The following is a 23377-nucleotide window of genomic DNA, read 5'->3' on the forward strand; positions in this document are numbered from 1 at the left end:
TATGGGAATTAAAGCGAATACAATTTTGACGGATGACCACAGAACTATGACGTACTTCGTGCCTTTTTGTCTACCGAAAGTCAAAGGACGTGAGGATGTAAATAAAATAAATGATTTATTCGGATAATTACAATATATATGTACATACGTATAACTCCAACTAGAGATATATTTTTTTCAATCCCAATGCAATGAATAATATTTGTGTTGTATTGCATTGTAAATTTACAGTAGTTACAGTCTAAAAAATTCCATAATGGCGACGTTTAAACGCCATTGGAATCACATTCTGTACTAGACGTAGCGAGCAATTGAACAAATCGAGAGTGTGGATGGTTAGCACAGTCGCCAAAACTCGTGTCATTAGCCTCTCGGAGATTATAGTCTGGAGCGGGTGCTAGAGCGCAATCTTTTCTAATTACTAGGCAAATTACTTTTTTGAATATTCTGCTTCTTTCATGAAATTAATATGATAAATAGAAAAAGAGGCATGTAATTGATATTATACTATTGGGAGAGAGAGTAATAGCATCGTTTTATGACTATATATTTCTTTCTAATCGCTATTAAAATTAATATTCACCTCCTTTGCAGTTTCCATATTTGACGTTATGTTGATTCAATCAGAAGATATGTAAATATACATAGTGCTATCCATGCTTCTCAGTCGAACATAAAAACATAAACTGTGATTATTTTTCCTTTATTTATTTCCACACACTTTTCAGAACATCTGACTAAAGCTTCTATAATAGTATAGCATAACATTCGTACACCACCGCCTGTTTAATATCATTGTCGAAGTTAAATCTTTACCTCTTAACTCCGCCTTCAGTTTTGCTGACAAATAGTCGGAAGGGTCAGATCAGGGCTCTATGATGGGTGTTCAATCTCTGTGAAGTCACTTTCGTGTACATTATCTTTGGAAAGCGGAGCAGTGAGGGCTGAAGCAAGCGCACACCTCGGCTAATTTTGCAGTGCCTTTTTTTATAATTTTGTGACGCAATTGCATCAGTAAGTTAGAATAATATTCCGCGTTCACGGTTGTATTTGATTCCTCAAAGTCAATCGAAAGGATACCCTCGAAGTCCCAAAATATTGTAGATATCATTTTTTTTGTGTTGCTCGTGACCTATGTTATATTTGATACAGGTTATCATTTCCGATGCTGCTCCATGGGATCTCTTTTAGATGTCGGATCATAGTGAAAGATCATAGTTCCATCACCCCTATTACAATTGATCCAATTACACTTTCTGGGTCCTCGCAGCAAAGCTCCAAATTCGAGGTATCCACAATTTTTGTCGTATTTAAATGCTCATGTTTTGAAAATCTCGGTTTGTGCTGGGATTTCTTTGGTTTTTAGGCGCCGGTCATAATTTCACCTACTTATGTTTTATGAAGTAGTTACCATCCCAGGAACCTACGTGGGTCATCTTCTAATTATTCTCGACCCTAGACCACTAGCAAAACAACTTTGAGGAATTTTTAATTATTGAAAATTATTTATCCTTCAGTAGTCAAAAATTTCATAACAGCACGAAAGTCAATTTGAAATATTGATTGAGTGGTTATTCGAGCTCTACTTTAACAAAATGTATAGAAGCAGCAAGTTTAAACTTTGTGTAAAGCTCGTTCAAACTTGTAACTGACACATGCATAGAGATTTTAGCGAATGCATTATATTTACTATATGAGGCCATAAAGTTACTAACCACATTACGTAGGAGACATATAGAGTGGTATACCGATGTTCTTTCTCTCTCTATCAGCAGTTCGGACCCACTTAAAAAATCACCCATACCTCGCTGTCCCTCTATTTTTAAAATTAACTCAATAGTTTCGTGTCAATTTTATATTGACATATCTTTTATTTTCTTTTAGGTAAACGAATGTGTGTTGGAGACGAATTAGCTCGAATGTTTCAATTTCTCTTTTCTGCTACTATACTCCAAAAATTCTCGTTTTCTTTGCGAGATGAAAATTTCGATACTTGGGGCGAATGTGGGATAACATTAACACCCGTAGATCATAAATTTATAATAAAAAAGGTGTGAAATTATGTTGTATCAACAAAATTCTTCAATAAATTCTTTCTTTTTTATATCTCTTTCATTAGAACAATCCTGATTCAAACTTACAATTTATATATCAATCCGTTTACTATAGTTTTTATGCACCAAAAGGTTTAAAAAAACACAGGAAATTAACTGAAAAAACTGTGATTTATTAAATTAGGTCTGTTAAAATTATTAAATAACAAAATAATCTTAATCTTAGCATAAGTCTTAGAAAGATTTCATAAGCAAGAACGCTAACGCACACAAAATATTTACAAAAATGGTCTTACAACTAAAAAGTGAAATACGAAATTTTAAAACTTAAATTAATGAACGAAAAATTTGAAAATTTGAATACGAACTTCCGGAGTTTCAAAAATACGATTAATCGATTAATTTCAAGTAATCTATAAAGAAAAAGGTACAAAGAAGCAGGTTAAATGAGTTCAAAATGACGTAAATTAACTTTCACAAATGGTTTGATTGGGTAATCAAAAAAAAAAACAGAATAAATTTACGAATTCGCTAACAAATAAACTTTAATTTAATGAAACAAACCTACATAAATTTTTTAATTAATGAAAATATTTTTTATAATAGGCAGTGGGTTCCCTATCAAAGGCTTTCACGAGTGATTAAAACTGATAGAATGAATAATACATAAATAATAAATTAAAATAATAAATATAAATAACACGTTCTGATTTCGCATTGTCCTCAAATTTTTAGCAGATCCGCTGTCGAATTATTTTAATACAAGAAGGGCGATTAAAAGTGTTCGAATATATGAGAACGAATGAAAAGAAACGAAAAATAAAGAAGTCGAAATAAGAAAACAGTGAAAATAATCGATCGTAATAACTTAAAAAACTTATTTTATTTCCCTTTTCTTCTCATCTTTTGATATCGAAAATACGTAAATTACTGGAGAAATCTACTTCTTCGTAAATTACAAACAAGGTAACATAAGCGTTGTCAACTCCAGTCAAAACCGTCTGGTAAACAACAAAAATAATATGATAAAATGGTCGCATAATGGTAAAAAAATACAAAGTAACTATGCACCGATTGAAATATAATGAGATGGGAATGCCTGACTAGTTTATATACTTAATACTATGTGATAATGAACACATTGCACAGCCGATCCGTATCGGAGATCTGTCACACGTTTTTTTTTTCTCTTTAAACTAAGGAATGCTTTCCATCTCCATCAAAAACTATAAATAAGAACCTTTTGGTTGGTTGGATTTTTCATGAAGTCTATAGGTAAGTACCATGCCCCACTACTTAGCAAGTTTTTATCAAGTTTCATACCATGGAACACTCCTTCCCTCCCTCACCACCCACAGAAATAGGAAACAGTTTTAAACCGTGCTCTCTTAAACTCCGTACCATCTCCTACTTGCTTGGTAAAACCCAAACATAATTTTTTTGTACTATTGTAATGATATTGTTTGTATTCGGCATTAGTGACTACCAGCTGGTCTTATATTTGGTTCTTCATTGTCCCAAACCATAGGTCTAGGAGTTAGACTAACTTTGAATGCGTTCGGACTAATGGTAACGCCAGCGATGCCTTTGAGACTCGGTAATGTTGCACCGTCAGGTACTGAGATATCGAAACAATGGAGTAGAGAGGAGAAGAAAAGGAAGAGCTCCATCCTTGCGAGTATTTCACCTAAGCACATTCTTCTACCAACTCCAAATGGTAAAAAATATTCTGGTTTGTGTACTTTGCCCTCGGAATTTATGAACCTTGTGGGGTTGAACGTTTCTGGCTCTTCCCATAAAGATTGATCCATGTGGACCGCATGGAGTAGGGGTACTATTTGTGCGTGCTGGGGTAGGTGAAATCCATTTAACTTGGTGTCTCTGTAACAAATAGAAAACGTTTACTTTTCATTTAAGTGTACGATAATACACAACTAAATGTTTATATAATAAAAGAAATAATAATTTTGTATGATTCAAATAAATATGTGCGTCATCCTATAAATTAGCTCTATCGGCATAATCCTAAATCAAAACATGAGATCCGATACGAGTTGGGCTCCAAAAATCAGAATATTAGGTCAACTGGTACAGAACAACAAGAACGGACAATATCACACAGCTTGAAGAGCATAAAGAAAATCAGTGAGTCAGTTGCAACTACTACTCCATTCTCCAGAAATAACCATAGAGATAATATTAAGGATAGAGAGAGAGAGAGAGAGAGAGAGAGAGAGCGAGGTATGGTAGCTTGTTAAAGTCGACCCGAACGGCTAGCAGAGAGAGAAATAACATCGGTATACTACTCTCTATATCTCTCTATTCTGATAAGATCGAAATGACGTCGAAGTAATACCTCCGTCTGAATGCTGACGATTTTCATGGAACAAAACGTAAATTGGTCGTTGAAGCTTCCAAATTTGCAATATCAGGGACGGCATTCAGATAGAACATCACTGGAATATGAATGAAATTTAAGGAGAGCAACTTTAATGTTGAAGTATCTGCTTGATTTACGAGTTACATTGTAATTATAGAGAAAACAACTAGTTAGTCGATTGGTTGGAGGGGTGTTTCACTATTTGGCACGTGAAAATATTATATCGAACTTTATGTAACTCATTGGACAGACGATAAAGCAGACTATAATTTAAAGCTGACTTACGTAAGTACTTCGGAGAGTGCGTATATTGAACTTATTACATAAACCCCTGAAGTTATTGTCTTAAACCATTTCAGTTTTGCGTACCATTACGAAATTCCTTAAGAAATCGTCTGTGAATAACCAAAGTTCGTTGACCGAAAAAATATGAATTATTTTTAGGCTTTTGACTTTCACTTTTTTGTAGAGGCGAATTTTAAACAGACAGTTCCAAATTCGGTACGTATAGTACCGACGCTTCGGCATGCACATAACTGTTAAAATTTACTGTAAAACTACTAAAAGTGGGTGAATGGGTGTCGGTGCTTTTTTCATCAACTTCAACGGTTACCAAAATATTATTCAAACTATATGCTAAGCGTTATTTTCTTGTTTTTGATAATTTTTTAAAAATGGATTATATTATTTTTTGGTTTCAGATGATATTTTGAAAGCGTGAGAGATTAATATTCAGTTCAACAAGATAAAAAATGCCTATGTTTTGAAGTATTTCGATTTATCATGAATAGCAAGTCCGCTGTATCTTTGTGTTTTTAATCGATATAAAACTTCCTGTCCGTTAGTTTCTTCTTTGTTATGTAAATTTTCGTTATGTTTAGATCGGCTTTTATAAATCTCAATGTAATTTCTCGTACTTTTTCTACACATTTACCCGTTGCCTTTCCTTTCCTCTATCAACAATTGCTACCTTTCCTCTATTTTTTTAATATATATCTATACTATCCCAATCCGCGTTTTGTTATATCTTCCTCTTTGTTTTTTCTCACACAAATCCGGTTTTTTATCCTTATTTGACTTTTTGCTGGCTATATCTACAATTGTATTCATTATGTTATCTTCCTCAGTATTCCTTTTCACTTTTCTATTAATGTATCCGTACCAACCCAATCTGCTTTTTACTATGTCTTCTACATTGTTTTTTTTATACATTTATCTGGTCTCCCTATCTTGATTTGGCCTTTTCCTTACCATGTCGACAGTTGTTTTTCCTTTTGTTTTTTATCACACATTTACCAATTATTTGGTCTTTTCCTTACTCTATCTACACTTGGTATCCATTATGTTGTTTTCCTCATTGTTGTTACTTTTTTATGAAGGTATCCATACACCATCTCCATCTACTTTCCACTATGTCGTTCCAATTGTTTTTTTTTACATATTTAACCGGTTTTCCTATATTGCTTTGGCATTTTCTTATTTTAGTATGCAGTCTTTTATTTTCCTCAGTTAATTTTTTCCATGACTGCACTATTCCAGCCCGCAAAATTTTTCTCTGGAAGATCAGTCATTTGTTTTCTTCTATCTCATCATTTGTCTTATCGCTTCCTCATTTGATGTCTATATCCTCAAAATCCTCTATCTCTTTAGTCTTTAGTTGTACACTAAACAATTTTTTAAAGAAAAATTGTAAATTGTTGAAGCTACTCCGTATTCGGTTAAATCCTATTTATGAATATAAACATTTTTTCGACATTGCCCTCTTTGTTCAATGTTATCAATTCTCTTAAATATTATAATATCATTATCTACATAAACTTGTGTTTGTCTCCGTTTTCTTTTAAGCAGCTCTGAAAACTTCATGTGATATTAAGAAGATGTGAAGATATCATATCGTCTTCATGACGATGAGGAACTGAATTATCAAGAGCTATTCATTCTCTTCGTAAAGGTCAAGAATTATTGAGAGGTTTACCAAATGATTTGAATAATTATTAAACTGTATGTAGCGATAAGGATGAGACTTGAAGAAAATTACTTATCTTCCTCGCTTAACTATGAACTGATCATAACTTTTTCTTAATCACTTATTAATGTTTCTTTCTCCACTTCAGATTCGATAATTTACAATAATTTTAAAAAAATTCAAGCCATTGAAAGTTATGGAAATCCCAAAAATAAAAACAAATTAATTAGTACAGTAAATACCTAATATATTTTTTAAATTAACTGGAAAATGTATTTTCACAAGAAAATATGAGTTTGTGATATATCTTTATATGATTCTCTATTCCCATATATTTATCACAAAAATTGATATAGGAACAAATGACACAATTTGAAAATTTGCTCAAATACACTAAAAACACTAAAATGTAAGTTAAGCAATTCAAAGTGTAAACAACAATGAAGCACGTTAACATCAGGTGTCTATGCTGGCCCTTTTATCGATCCTCATCTAAATATACACCAATTTGTAAATATATTTTACGATAAAGCAAAAAAATGATGATATAAGAAGAATTGAAGGAAATACTATTACAAGAAAGTTATGAATATGATCAAAACCCAGTAGTAAATGATGTTAAGATCAACAAGTTGATAAAAAAATAAGAAAAAACATTCTTGTAATACATATTAAAGATGTTATAAAGAACATGACATACTCAAGCTTCTTTGTTTCTTTTGATTTTTAGTAAAATCAAATTTTCTTGAAAAAAATTATAAATCAGGATACTATTTCAAATACGAGGGTTGCTACTTAAGTTTTGAGATATGGAAACACTGATATGAATGTGTCAAATCTGACATCATAACAATATTTTTAATGGTGAACGTACTCAGAACGTGTTCATTTTCATTCGACTCGATGTGGATTGAACCAACAGCAGTATGACGATCAACTCGATTCGACTTTTAGTGATGAAGCACCATCTCGAGACACCTTGTTTCGCTGGTTTTTCTAACTCAATCGTCGTCACAATTCGCTGTAGGATGAATTTCGTAAAGGTCATTCAAAATCGGCTGTTCTTCCAATGAACGTCGATGCTGTGCGTGAACAGATATTGCAAGATCGTCATGTGATGTGACGTATCGTGAGATTCAGGCCTGTTTTTTTCGGAATAACTGGACATGTCGGCACCGTTCAATTAAAGCCACGTAGAACCTCAATTCTGAATGGTACACCAGCATTTGCTTCCAGAATTTTCGACAAAATCAGGGAAGCCAATCGCAGAGGACGAAACATTCTCCACTTCGACAATGCGAGTTTTCACCAGTTTAAACAAAAATATTTTTAGAACAGTCAAAATTGATGGGTCATCCGCTGCACAGTCCTTGTTTAGAATTCAATGATTTCTTCTTATTCCCGCAGGTTGATGCTTTCAAATCACATGTTCACATGTTTTGGAAGTACCTCAATCGGAATGGAAAAATGCTTCGAAAATTGGTAGGGTATTGATCTTAAGGGAGAAAATTTTGAAACACAATAAAGCCATATCCAATTATGAATATTTGTTTTTATTTGTGTATCTCAAAACTTGAGTAGCAACCCTCGTAGTAAATCCACATATTAATTTTAGTTATTTTAATAATGTTTTCCAGTTCCTTTACATATTCGACACGTGTATTTACAGTTTATGTAACAAAAACAATAACCTTACTAATAAATCAAATTTATATGATGTCATACTAAATATGTACCAACGAGTTTATTTCTAAACTGTAATCAACTATACTTAAGTATGTAAAGTGCTGCGTACGAATCTCAAGGTCTTTGGGTATTTAAATCAACCTTTTATTTACCTACTTCACGTTCATAAGCATGCAATCTGAATATCTAGCGCCATCTTATTAATATTCTGATAGAATGTATAAATTAACAGTTGGCCCACACCGGAATTGCTTGACGTATAAACGAGCTTCACGAAATCGGTTTCTTTAATCAAACGAGCTATCGAACAATAAAAAAATTAACATTGTGCAATTTAAAATTTTTTATTTATCCTTTCTTTGGATGTTTTTGTTACTATAAACACGCGTATCCTAGGCAGAAGAGTTAATTTATGTGATAGTCGAATGTAAAAAAACTTTCTAAAATATCTTAGGTTATTATAAAATCTATTTACCTGACTGGAGCGTGAGTGGTGCCCATAGGTACAATACTGGAAATCCTCAGTACTTCGTATATAGTAGATTCGGTAACTGGTAAATAAGTAAGATCTTCAAGTTTTGGTAACCTTTGACGACCAACTACTTGGTCTAATTCTTCTTGAACGGCCAACATCTTATCTGGATTGTGTAACATGAAAAGAACAGCCCATTGCAGTGAACTTTTGATGGTTTCCATTCCGGCGGAAAACAAGTCACCCATGATTTGCTGCATTTGACGATCTGCAATAAGATAGAATTTTGAAAAAAATTAAATTAAAAAAGAAAATTAGAATACAGAGTGTAAAAAAACTAGAGATCATAAATTGAATCATATAATCTCGATTCAATACAATTACGCTCACAAAAAAAGTTATAGCTATTGGAAAGTACAAAATGAAATTGTTAAAATTGATTTTTCCCTTATTACCTCAATTGTTCAACATTTTGTATCGAACTTGGATATATAGGTTTCCTATCGTAGGAATGAAATTACATAAATCTGTACAACCCATCAAGTTTTTTATACATTCGAAAAATTGGGATAATTATTAGTCCTATTAAATTATCACTCACAATTTCTGACAAAATATTGGCTTAAAAAGTCGTTTGGTTATGGAATACCATCTGTAATTACCAAAATTACAGATCATTATCTGAAACTTTGTTTTAGTTATATCAAACTTAGCCTGAAGGGAAACCCTCTAAATCTGAAACGTGTACACCATTGATTGAAATTTTGACTAATCATGTAAAACTGTCTAAAAGTGAACAAAAAATAACATTTCGAACGAAATTGCAGTTGAATATTGTTCAAATACTTAAGTGAATTTTCGTAACGAACTCAATTGGGTCACCGATTAACAAACCAAGATATAAATGCCTGGGTTGTATATTGTAGATAATGTTGAACAACAAGGATCCATGCTGATGGCAAAACTGATAGTGTTATTTAGAAACATTATAAAAGCAAGATGGGGACTCCCTTTGTCCAAGTGTCCAATCACACTGTGCTACATTACTGCAGTATCATTTCCTGGTGATCTAATTTGACTTATCCGCTACATTCCCAACTCTTTAACCACCAGATGCATGCTTAAGAGATTTATTAAAGCAAAAAGACTTAAGTGGTCCAGACCCATCCCGAACTGCTAGATGATTTCCGTTTCTAGGGAATATACAGCAACCATTGTTTTGGAATATTTGCTTAATAAGTAATATACTTCGAAATTGTATATTTTGAAACACACTGTATATTAATTTAATTGTAGGGCATAGAAAAGTGGTTTAGGGGGTTAAAACTTCAGTAAAATTTTTATGACCGGACGGACTATATTGATCATGAGAACCGAAATTTCGAAATACCTCAACAATTCTAATTTTGAACTTGTTGGTAATTTTTATTGAAACAATTCAGATTTGAATGATAGCTGCTCGTAAACAATAAATTATGTAATTCTAATCAAGATAAGTATGTGGGTCAATTTTGATAATATCATCATGGGAAAATGACAAACAATTGAACGAAGAAAGATAAAAAATGATTCATTTAAAGAGGTATTCGAAGCTCACGTGAAACCCAATATTTTATATATATAAAGAGACAATGAAATATTATTGCATAAAAAGTTCAACGAACTTATTTTAAAAATTGTGTTAATGTTGTATTTAGCATTTTTAAACGGCGTTTTAATTGATAAAAATAATAGATGAGACATAAACAAAGACATAACAACAGTGATTACCTCCGCAGTCAGAGGCGTATCGTCTAAGAGACTAAATTTAAAAAATAACTAATGCTATTAATACAATATTATTAAATACTGTTTTATTGGAAACAATTTACTGGTCTAGACATGTCCTCTACAACTATAGTAGAAGACGTTGCGGACAAGTAAGTATTCACCTACCGTGATCTTTTCCTTCGAATAGATGATGTCCGGTTCCTTCTTCGTCAGCTTTTTGGATTTCGTAAAGGTACGTATCGAGGAGATCCCTCATGTGGCTGGGATCGAAAGTTTTTTTGTGTTCATCGATAGTTTCTTGTAAAAATCTAGCCATTTCTTCGCGATTCTGAAAACGAGAAAAACAAACATTTAGCAAGCAATAGTAAGAGGTACAGAAACGTCAAAAAGTGCGGATGGTGCCTCATAAGTTTTCAAGTTTAGTAAAACAACTGATGTAGTAGCGAAAACTAGCACGTCTATAAAATGTCCGACCGAAACAAGTCAAGTAAACACACACGACTGCCAAAATTGTACATATAATCACATGTGAAAATTCCTACGCCTAAAATTAAGCATTTCTAGTTAAGACTAGTTTCTAAGTCTATGATTTGAATTATTATTATTGACGATATTTGTTTTTATAATAAATAATATGGAGTGCGATTAATATGAAGTTCGTTTATTTTTAAGAAATTAATAGAAACAAAAGTTTAATGCTGCAGGTATTTATGGAGGTTAAATGTATATAGAAAAAATTCAAGACTTTGGTGGGTCTCACGATATTGGAAAAACGTTTCACCGAACTTGTTAGAGTATTAATGAAAGACATGCATGTTCAAAAAATCATCCACGCCAAAATAATAAGAGCATTGAGATGAAATTCTAAAGAGGTGTTTTTCGATGTCAGTTATATCAGCCGTGGCAGCAACGGAAATATGTGGAATTGAAGCGTTGGTTTAATGTTTTAATAGTGGATATTTGACGTCCAATTGTGTGGGAAGTAGTGGAAAATCAACCCAGTCGATTATCAGACTCCTTGGATCTTCTAAAGACATCATATATAGCCAAAAACGATAGGTAAGATCTATAAAAATTGTCGAATAGTAGTTAGACAAAGAAATATTACCAGAACCCGTATTAAAAATAGGTAGCTGCAAGCGGAAAATCTTGTTGCGTGTCTGGTGGAATTATTAAAGGTTCTCTAACATTGCCAAACCACATACCTACTGCCAAAGTTACAAGGAATCAGATTGAAGAATTTGGTGGTATTAAATTCCTACTACATAAAACATGTAGTCGGGACCGGAAACTAACGTAGATATTGATTATTGCAATGCGACAATTTTTTGCATTTAAGCCCAAAGTTCTTATAGAGCTTGCTGGACATTGGGGTAAAACGTAAGATTATTTGATAAACCAACATTTATATGGGACACCCTATAAAATTTAATAATAGCTACGTTCAAATATTATTGTTTAAATAAATTTGGGTTAAATACGTATCGTATATAACAGAAAATTTTTAAGTACAATTAATTATATGTACAAAAAACTAAAAAAAGTATTATATACGATATTATTTCCTAACGGTTATTTCCGAACCCTATAACATACAGTTTTTGTGTTTCATAAACCAATTTCTTCGTATTATCAATCTGTTAGTTTAATAAAATGCTATTCGAAAATTTGGTGGACGAAACTGTGCATTCGCCAACATTTGAATCATGTCTCCAAGATGAAATTATTATAATTAGTTTGAAAATGAAATCGTTTAATTCTCTAGATAGTTTCCTTTATGGGGAGTTTTTTCTAGAATCACAAGAGTTACTTCATTATTTAAGTCGGTTTTTTTGACTACAGAACATAAAACTATTAAAAGAATTGTTCCATTTTGAAGTAGACGAATTTTGCGCTGTATTAGCAGTAAAACATTTTACATTTTTTGTGCTAAAATTTGAACATAGATTTCTAGATATTCTGGAGTTACATATTTTTTGACTGGAACTTCAAATCGCTCGGTTAACTTCAGTCTTGTTAAATTACTAAATTAATCAACTAAATTGTACACTGATAATATTTCATTCAGTTTACCGCAAGGACGTTGTATATAAAATAATGATTATAAATTCTAAAAAATCTCATCATCCTTTCTTTCTAATTCAAACTTGAAAGATTAAGTTTGAATTTCTGGAACCGTTGATTAAATTTATACTGAACACTACCACTACAACAACACTCACAATTACTTTGTTTGACAACGCGTTTCGATAACCAAGTTATCGTCTTCAGAGACTGACAACAAACTTTACTTTAGAAGACTATAACTTTATCGAAACTAAAGTCATATAGTACACTAGAAGGAATACAGTAGCAAGCCATATTATCTTGAACTAAAAGAGAGAAATAAAACCACCCCTGTTAAAGCAGGCGATGGTCTGAATAAAACTCAAAATACCGATAATGTTGAATACATTATGTATGGCGGCTATTATTATGACTCATAGCAAAGTTTGGATTTGCTGCTCCATATGTAAAGAATGGTCCTATGAGTGCAATTCTTATGAGAAAATGGGAAGCCCTATGTTTGCGATATAAGTTTGTAGAATATGATTTTTTAACTGACTGACTGACTAATGTTATTCATGAATAAACCCAAATTGCAATCGCTCCACCTTCCATTCAACTTTTCCCCACTGGTGGAGTAAAACGTAATAAAAAACAATGCTTTTTGGTATTTATGTTTAGCAGTATTGTTTGATTTGTGAGTTTTGGAATTGGTATATTTTTTTTAGAAATGTTAAACGTTACTTTCATACTAGAACTATTTGAAAATATTTAATAAAGCAGATGTTGTTGAGAGAAAATCAAATTCATTCCGATTTGCCAGACTCTCCCCTAATTGTGAGTATTGGTGTAAACAGTGTGATCAACAAATGATTAAGTTAACGTCGATTTAGACTACATATCTCACCAACAAAAAATATGTTGTTGATGATACTAGCTAGAACTAAAAGGAGAGCAGATGAACAATGTCGGCATTAATCATTTTTTTGATAAATCATTTCTATCTAGATAATATTTATGCAACAATGTAACAAATGTCATATCGTTGGAACGTAATATAGACAGAATAAACCGAAAATAAAAGAAAGTTTATCTTTTGTTCATGGTCAAACGATTGCCAAAATATTTTTATTTTCCGTTAGCCAAATATTATACAATGGTTTGTATTTATTTAATTGATCATAATAACAAATCATTATCGTGAAAATTAACATTTATAGACTCAATAACATCAAATTTAAAATCTACGAAAATATAATCACCTATATACATATGAAATTTTATTAGATATACGAGATTGTCGTATATTGGTTATAAAAAATAATTACCTTGGCGATTTTCTGTCTGGTACGAGTATGTCCCGGCAAATATCTCAAAATTGGTATGAAGATAGCCGCTTCCAAAGATCCAAACAATCTAAATCCCTCATCAATTAAATTCATAAACCTTATGAACTTTCCGTCGTTGTGAGAAAATCTCACCGACATCAAAACGTCACAAATAACATTAGAAATCGATACCGCGAAAACCGGATTCAAATCAACAGCCTCTCCTTCCCGAGATTTGAGAACGGAAAGGAAATCTTCCACTTCGTACATGATACGGTTTTCCATTTGTGTTTTTCTGGAAGATAAGTATGACATACCGAATTGACGAAGACCGTCGTGCAGGAATCTGCGTTGGTCTTTCCATAGTTTTCCGGCGATGTTTATCACACCTGAAACAAAAAGTTCAGGGTAAAATAGGAAAATTTTGTATATATCTTTGATAAGTATTCATATATATTGAAAATTTTGAACTGGTGATCTGAAAAGTTCGAAGCTTAGTATAAAAAAAACATTTTTTAATAGAATTTTATTTTATTAACCATTATAGTTGCTTTTGGGAGCCTTGAAGTATGAAAACAGGAAAAAGTTCTGGCGAATAGTGTGGATGTGAAAGTATTTCGTCCAATCCAATTTATGCAATTTCACGTTTCCATTGATTTGTGACGTGGTATGTTTTCTTGATGAAAGAGCACTTTGTTCTTATTCGAATGGGGACGTCTCACCACGATTTTGTTCTTCAAACACTTCAATACTACTACGATCCTAATCGCTGTTTATGGTTTTTCCCTTTATTATGTTGGTCCATAAATATTTTACCATGTGCATTCCAAAATACTGATGCTATAACTCAGCCGACTTTCGAGTTTTCACGCTTAGAGTCCACTCCGGTACCTTGTCGATTATCCATGCACAAAATCTATCTTTTGAAGACTAAGGTTGACTGAAAATAATATGGATTTAATAGTAACGTAATCTATGTGTCAGCCTACAAACTTTTCAGTCTAATAGAGAACTTATTGTGTATTCAAATCTATTCTTTCACGAATTTGAGCTCTAGAGAGCCAATGAAACATTATAAAATTCGAAAAGTACATACTAAAGAAGACTATTGTCTAGTTTTAAATTTATTTTTTAATTGATATAACCTTGTATTTTAATTTTATAATATTTTATATATTATAATATTATATATTATATATATTATATAATATATATTTTAATGATTTATATTTTGAAGTGATTGAAAAGTGAGTTGTTACGCAATTGAGTGACGTGAGGAGAATGAAATGAATGTTGTGACAAGAAACTTATTGAAAAATAGATCTGACCATAGCACAATCTTTCAAATTATACAAAAAAATGTGTATAAATGATGCATTGATTTAGTTCAATAGTACAAAGAATGCATGAAATTTAATTATGCAAATTTTTCCGTTATAAAACAAGTAGTACATATAACAAAATTAACACCAGAAATAACTACTTATTTTTATGTGGTGTTGAAAGGGTTAATTTGGGTCAAACTCGGAGTAAAAACAATTATTGACGTTAATAATAACGGATTCTACTAGTTTATAACAAATATATTTAATCATCCACATACATGGTTCTTGTTTGTTGTTATACACAATGTATTTTTTCCAATTGTCACTTTTTACTTTATATAGAGTACGTTTAAATAGTAATTTCGTTCATATGATGTATTATTTATCACAATTTCCAATTTTCCCACTTAATACAACTGGATTTAGTTTATAATGATACGGGGATATATAATTGATATTCCAATTAAAGCCGTCCAAAACATTTTAAATCTGTCTTTAAGCATTTTAAGATTATTCTTCATGGAATTCAAGCAAGTGATTAGTTTATTACTCCACTGTTTTTATTAGTAAATTGAGGTAGGAAATATTATTGAAAAATGAACAAAACTATGTGTTCGCATGTACTTACTGGTCGTTTTTAACATCGTATCTATTCTAATGACTTTGATCTTCAATAATATTAAAAGTTATCATATGATCATAAAAAATAACAAGAACTACAGAAAGCTGAAAGCTTTAGAATACATTAACATTATTAGTTATTGAATTTGATTTATGGATAATGAAAACCAATAAATATCAACCGTACATCATGTCAATAAGATTGTAAACTACAGTAGAAGCTGAAACTGAAAGCACTAACATATACTGAGAAGTTAAAAGCGATAGAAGCTGCGAAAAGTGGTTTGAAGAGAAAATACGTTGCAGTCCAATTTGGAATACATGAGAGTGGATTATCTATCTATGATATTAAAAAACGAAGCTGAATTATTGAAGATACAAGAATCGGGAATATACGTAAAAGACCTAGAATTGGTGAATGCTCAAAACATCGGTGTTACCGGACACATAGTAAAGTAAAAATCTGAAGAGTTTGCTATATTTGCTAAACGACATGATTTGGCCTTCAAAAAAGTTTGTGTTGAAAGTGTAAGTTTACACAGAATGGAAAAGTCAATTGGAGAGTTTAATGAAAGGATACAACCCCAATGATGTTTCTAGCCCTTAATGAGTAAAATCCTCTATAACTTAAATTATTTAACGTTTATCTTGGTCTTTATCTTATCGAGTTTCTACTGTATATTCATAAAAAAATTCTTTTCAAGCAATACTTAATAGATTGCCACCATTATGCATCTCTTGAATGAGATAATTATATATTATCTAAAACATTCTAAGACCTATACATAAATTATGACTCATTTATTATTGTTCCTATTATCAATTGTTTCTGCTTATTATTTTTAATATGCAGAATTGTGTGTCGGTTTCTAATTTTTTTTGTTTGTTGCAATAGCGTTATTTCGCAATGACCTTGGCCACTACTTGAACTTTTTTCATTGCTGTAATCCTTTAATTTATATTTGTTGTAATGCTGTGTTGCTTAGAATAAGAGAAACTACTTGTTATGGATATGATCTATTCTAAACATATACAAGAATAATTAAAAAAATAAAACTGGTGTTTTATTTTTACGGAAAATGATAATTAACTTATATAATCGAGCATTACAAATCAACACAATTAATATTTTCTGCAGTTTCGTCGAATTATTTGGTACCGTTCATCAAAATGATATTTTTAACATTCTTTAATACAAAAGTTGTTTATATTTTTAGTCTTGACAACCGACTTATCTGACTTTTCATCGTTAACCTCAAATTGAACATAACTTTCGACGTTGATTTTCAGGAAAAAAGTGCATCAATAAACTGAATTCATTGTAAAGCCGTGAAAAATTTGTATCCCATATGATCCAATCAAAGCTCAAAAGAAGGCTTTCTGCAACTGGTGCATTGAGGGCAGTTTATCTGAATATTTTATTAAGCGTCTTTTCTATTTACCCATTTATTTTCAATATATCGATCCTTCTGATTGAAATCTAGAAATTTATCCTTCTATATCAATCCACAGATTTAAGTTTCATGAGGTACTTTCTTTTTTTAGAGTGCTGTGGCTTCTAGGTTAAATATTGTTATTAACTAACATCAAATAAACCTCACGTAAAGTTCATCAAAAATCTGGTTTAAGAAAAAATTGATTATTACTCTCTAAACGCGTAAGAATATTTATAATAAAATAAAAAACAACAAATTCATTTATTCGTCAGCAAAATTTGGCGCTAATTTGTAATTTTGTTATGAACAAGTGGTTTTTTTATTGGTGTACGCAGTTACCGACTAAACGTATTTTCGTCGCAATTTGCTTGAACTTGACCCAGAAACAAACCAACGCTGTTGTCAGTGGAAGGATTCTGAATTAAGTGCATCAAAGCAGAATTACAGATTTTTTCACAACTTCTGAAAGATTCCAAGATTGAAAACACTGCATGATGTAGTGAGAAAAAAATGGAAACAACTTTGGACTCGTAAAGATTCGCTGGAAATCCATAAAGTGCCAGATAGTTCAATGAACTTTATGAAGCAATAGTCAACCAATTAGCTGTGTGGGCTTTTCAAGAGAAGACGAATGCAACAATAATTGTCACACCGCATTTAAAATTGTATTTTCTACCAGCTAAGAAGTAGAATTTATGAACCATCCACCATACACCAACGATTCTCGCTAATGATTTTCAACACTATAAGAAATCATTTTTGTTTTTTTATTGTTGAGTCAAGAATATAGATATCAAACATTGAATTATATATTTAATTTAGTTCTTTCTTGTAATTTTAGAGTTGGTGTATATTCAGTACACGTCCATAATATGTAACTTGAACTTTCTGTAACTCGCGAAGCAATATGACAAATAAATTTTAAACTATACACCCTTCAACATCCCTTAAGTAACTTTCTATTACTTAATAGCAAACAAATAATCGAATAGAATGTCTGCAATCAATATTAATGATAATAATAAAGATTTATATTATCTGCGACATTTTTTCTCTTCTTTGTAATGTTCTTAAAGTGGGTTAACATTGATACCATATCAAACTTGAGATAAAGAAGCAATCACTTTTACTAAAGATGTGACCTGTGAAGGCCACTATGAAAGTGTGTCAATTGTATACAAGTTTTATTTTTAAATATCAGAGCACCGGATAAAAAAATTTTAAATTAAGACAAACCTTCAGAAAAATTAATTGCGTTGGTTCGAAATCTGTTTCCCAATTTCGACCTTGGCTCAATATTTTTCGCGTGTAATCAAGGAGATGATTTTGGTTTAGCGAATAACTAAAATTGGGATAAGCAAGAAAATATTTTCTGCAGGGGATTATTATCGTCTTTTGATAACAAATCAAATTTGATACCAGAGTTTTCTGAAAAGTTTCCGAGCTCAACTATCTTTATAAATTACAGGAACGCAAAGAATTTCAGGAATTGATAACAGCAACGTATTGAATTATTCTGATGCAACCTTTTCGATTTGATAGTATTTTTGTTCGATAAGATCAATCTATCTATTTTGAGTATTGTGCTCGTCATGGCTCTCCAAGATATATAACAAACAGATTTTCAGTTACATACTTTTTTGTGTCCAATAAATAATAATCTCGATATATCCTTAAATAATTAGACTAAACTATCGAAAATCTTATATCGACCAAATAACATATGCTGCAATAATTTTGGCACAAAATTTTGATGACATTAGTTCGGTAACTTCTTTTTTATGTCAAGTATATCGAAATGTCTCATAAGTTGAAAATAAAAGATGCATTTATAACTTGCTTAGATACATCCCTAAGGCTGATATCTAATAATTTTTACCCAAAAAGAACAAAATTATTTGATCAGAAAAGCAAAAAACAGACTAGGAGTTTCCGTTATAAAATTAGCGCGTGTGAATACCATACATCGAAGATAACCGTATTCCGGAAATTAACAATAAATTTTCAAAACTACCGAAAAGATGAAAGTGTCCTAAATATAACCCCAAATCAATTAGCACAGATAACAAGATGCTGTCGTCATAAAAGCGGATACATTTTGCGAATGAGAGAGAAGCAACTATAGTTTTTATAGAGTGTTCTAAAAATGTTAGATATAAAGAAAAAGCAAAGTTCGCTGAGAAAATTCTGGTCTCGTGAGCGATTTCGATCAGAGGGATATCCATACCTTAAATGGATCGAGTAAAGGGTGAAGCTGTAGATTCTGAAATATTATTAAATACCTCAATAAATTATTTGACTTTGTACGTCGACATCATGTTGGAGATGATACAATGTTTTGCCAAGGGCAACTCAAAATAACATCTCATTTTGAAATTCGTCTAGATACATTTATGACACAACTACTTTTTTATAACTTACTCTTACTAACCTATTTACTTGAAATGTCAAATACTTTCTCATTCTTGATGACAATATTTGATTGAGGGAGAAAACATAGAAGCAAAATTAACTTAACTAATCTGCAAGAAAATTTTTCAAAACACTAAGCTACATCTATATCGACAGACTGAAAGTACTTTATGCAATCGAAACGAGGATACTGAATAAAGTGAAGTAGAACTAGTTAAATATATGGGAGAGGAAATTACCTAAGAGGAAGGAGACATATGGAGAAGAAGGACAAACCAGAAAATGAAGAGCCTGTAGGATGAACAAGAAATTAGCCAAATAATAAGATCCAGAAGAATAGGATGGAAAGAATGTCAGAATCAAGAGTGGCACCAAAAATGACCGATATAAATATGGCAGAAACACGAAAAAAAAGAAGACCCAAAAAGAAATTACTCAAGGAGATCTAATGGAGGGGTTCGGCACTGGAAAAAGAAGGCAAAAAACAGAAAAGTTTTTATATAATTCACCACGTTGGGTAAATGTATTAAAAAATAACTATGTCTGATTGATTTCGTGTATTTAAAAAGAAAATTTTGCATTTTGTGATCGAAGTATTGAAATAATATAATAATAAAGTAAACTTAATATGCTACAATCTTGTTATCTACATAATAATAAATTTCCTTTTTCCTCTTGTTACAAATTTTCTTCAGCATATTATTTATCAAACTCATTTAAATAATAAAATACTTTAGGATTTGTGTGTATTTTTTAGAATTGGGACATAAAAATGTGTGTCATATCCTGTATAATATCGGATATTACAAAACTGACGGATCAGATAAAGGACTGATTTTATACATTTATAATTAATTACATAATTCAATTATAGTTATATATAAGTAATAAATTTGATCATTAAAAATGAGAATACTGACGAGACATCTATTATTATTGCTTGCTTATTGTTAACTAAAAATTAAAACATTCTTTGAATTTTCATCCAAATTATCACAGAAAATAATGCGTTTGCAGGCGATTTTTAAACCTTTTTGAAATAAAAACGTAAATTTCAAGGACACAAACGATTCCAGATAGATGAATTATTGCAAGTAGTACAGTTACATCCATGAGGTAACAAGGAAATTTTTTTCATTCATCACAGACTTCTTGTTAGCTTAGACTTGTCTAACTTCCCAGCTAATTTATGATAGACAACATTCTTCGGGGGTGAAACCAGTCTTAGTCCTCTTTTATTATTATTATATATAAAACTCCAATACTACGCTTGAAAAAATATATAGAGTTCTAAACAAGGAGTATAATATTTTTCATCATATTGTTATGATTCCTTACTTGTCACAGAAAATCTTTACATTGCATATAAATCAACCATTACTAGATTTGGTTTATCACACATACATATTTATAAGGAAAAACCAAATGGGACTGAGTACATACTCAACGAGCCATTTAGTTGAAAAAATTGATTGGTCACAGTTTAACCAAGCAATTGAGTTCACTACCCACATAAATAGAGGTTGAATTTTCCACAACTAATGGCCCTAAAGCTCAAGAAAGATCAAAATATCATTAAATATAGAAAATCTTAGTTTTGTTAATGAATAGTCGTCAGACACAGCTGATTTTTTTCTGTATTTTTTTAAAATTTTGATGTATTATGGAAATCGGAAACCTTAGGAGTGAGAATGTTTTTTTCTCTTTAAGCAATATTTACATTACCATAGAAAAAAATATCATTATTGCGATTAAAAACGATTTATTGGAAATCATGTTGAATTCAAAAGGTTGGCAATTGTAGATTGAAGTTTTTTCATTAACCATTCTTTAAAAGTTTGATTACTAATTAAAAAATTTTGAACAGCTTTCCCCCAGTTTGGGACCTTGAATTTTTATTATACATTCCATAAATCTGATATAATTCCAAAACGAATGTTTTTTTAAAATAAGAAATACAATATAATGTTGTCCTCGTCATTTCATTAAACCCAGGGACGGATTTAGGCTTGATGCCGCCCTAGGCCACGTTCGACGCGCCGCCCTTTTTGATAGAATGGATCCCACTAATTTTAATCCTAAATTTTTATTTCAAAATTATTTTATTTCAAGTTATTTTATTATAACGAATAAACGTGAAAGAATATCATTATTGCGATTAAAAACGATTTATTGGAAATCATGTTGAATTCAAAAGGTTGGCAATTGTAGATTGAAGTTTTTTCATTAACCATTCTTTAAAAGTTTGATTACTAATTAAAAAATTTTGAACAGCTTTCCCCCAGTTTGGGACCTTGAATTTTTATTATACATTCCATAAATCTGATATAATTCCAAAACTAGTAGTCGTTTTTTTAAAATAAGAAATACAATATAATGTTGTCCTCGTCATTTCATTAAACCCAGGGACGGATTTAGGCTTGATGCCGCCCTAGGCCACGTTCGACGCGCCGCCCTTTTTGATAGAATGGATCCCACTAATTTTAATCCTAAATTTTTATTTCAAAATTATTTTATTTCAAGTTATTTTATTATAACTAATAAACGTGAAAGAAGTAGCCGGAATACTCGAAAAATTGAATTGTCTTGATTGAGTATTTTTCGTCTTTAAAATTTTGGCATGCGAAGCCGTAAATACATCACTGATCAAACCTGATATTAAAAAACTATTTCCATCCAACTGATTTCGACTAATTATTTCACAATTAAAAATTGAGATTTTACTAATCACATCTTAAATATTATAGTAAATTTCAAAAGTTTTGTGGTATAACTTAATGATGAATCAAGATCAAGACAGATTTATTGATTGTTTGTAAATTTATTTATTTAGGCATCATATACAATGCAAATATTTTTTAAAGAATTCATAATTTGTAGAAACATAGATACAGAAATGTACTGAAAATATATTTGTTAAAATAATAATAATAAAATTTATAAAATATACTGTCGGATATTTGAATCAATAAATATATTATTTCACTCTTCTTTCTATTACCAAAACTTTTTCATCTTTATTTCGTTTTAATCTGACATTTTTAATTTTTTGTTATCTATTCCTATAGTATCTACCTTGACCTTAACTGTCACCAGTTATTCAATGATTGGACTATAATAATAAATATAGTTAATGTCAAAACTTACCGTAACCTCCTAGGATGTTAGTGAACTCAGTTTGAGGTCTTCCTGTGAAATCGTCCTTCCTGAATGTATCCCTAATCATCTTGTAATCACTCAGAACTACAATTAATTGAGATCCAAGTCTAGTGGAAATTAAGGAACCGTATTTTTGCGTTAAATCCCTGTAGTGCAGATGTAGATCACCTTTCAAATAAGGAAGAGATCCTAATATTGGAAGTCCCCAAGGTCCAGGAGGCAAGGACAGAGCCTCGTTGAGCATCTGAATGGCGCGAACAACTAGAAGAACCGTTAAAAATACCAAAAGAACATTTGTCGAAAATTCTCTAACCACATAGTTCCAAATCACCATCGTACTATACACAAACATTTTTTTTAAATCAAATTTACAAGAATTTTTTTTATTAAATACGCGAAATCTCAACGCAAAGAATGTACAGTCTCTACACTCCTGTCATTGTGAGCAATGCTTTTATAGATCACACTACAACTTACTTAAGTTGGGTATAGGGGAGGGGTTTTTAAGGAGGAGCAACGTTTCTTGACGAATCACAATGTCGATATGTGCCTCTTCCACTTGTGAGCGCCAAGATGCACTTCATTCATTAATTTCCTCAGTCAGCTAAGGAAGGTCGGAGAAGGTTGTGCTCGTGTTTCAGATATTCTCAAAGATATATACTACGATCATTCGAACGAAGAATCGAGTTTCAAGATCAAGTTCATAGGATGACCGATTTTTT

At 31.3% G+C, this 23377-nt stretch overlaps 2 protein-coding genes across 4 annotated transcripts in view; one reads left to right on the plus strand and one right to left on the minus strand.

Annotated features, from left to right (window-relative positions):
- Positions 1-2102, plus strand: part of LOC130452413 (cytochrome P450 306a1) — a 33869-nt gene extending 31767 nt beyond the window's left edge. For all 3 annotated transcript variants that reach the window (XM_056791686.1, XM_056791685.1, XM_056791687.1), the window contains one exon: positions 1885-2102. In XM_056791686.1, coding sequence (XP_056647664.1) covers positions 1885-2057 — 173 coding nt within the window. In that variant the 3' untranslated portion in view covers positions 2058-2102. The remainder of the gene's footprint in view (positions 1-1884) is intronic.
- Positions 2103-2206: 104 nt separating this feature from the next.
- Positions 2207-23105, minus strand: LOC130452412 (cytochrome P450 18a1). The gene is made up of 5 exons (XM_056791683.1): positions 22644-23105; positions 13703-14091; positions 10494-10656; positions 8562-8826; positions 2207-3935 (listed from the first exon to the last, which is right to left on the minus strand). Exons 1-5 carry the CDS (start codon positions 23005-23007, stop codon positions 3530-3532), a joined length of 1587 nt encoding a protein of 528 aa, XP_056647661.1. The 5' UTR covers positions 23008-23105; the 3' UTR covers positions 2207-3529.
- Between the last annotated feature and the right edge of the window lie 272 nt (positions 23106-23377).

This window comes from Diorhabda sublineata, chromosome 1, assembly GCF_026230105.1.
Source record: "Diorhabda sublineata isolate icDioSubl1.1 chromosome 1, icDioSubl1.1, whole genome shotgun sequence".
NCBI classification, from domain to species: domain Eukaryota; kingdom Metazoa; phylum Arthropoda; class Insecta; order Coleoptera; family Chrysomelidae; genus Diorhabda; species Diorhabda sublineata.

Excerpts from the sequence above, each read along its gene's own strand:
- LOC130452412 (XM_056791683.1), bottom strand. The coding sequence starts at position 23,007 with ATGTTTGTGTATAGTACGATGGTGATTTGGAACTATGTGGTTAGAGAA. Across the intron at positions 14,092-22,643 it reads TAACATCCTAGGAGGTTACG|GTGTGATAAACATCGCCGGA; the intron begins GTAAGTTTTGAC and ends TTTTTGTTTCAG. Across the intron at positions 3,936-8,561 it reads ACCACTCACGCTCCAGTCAG|AGACACCAAGTTAAATGGAT; the intron begins GTAAATAGATTT and ends TATTTGTTACAG.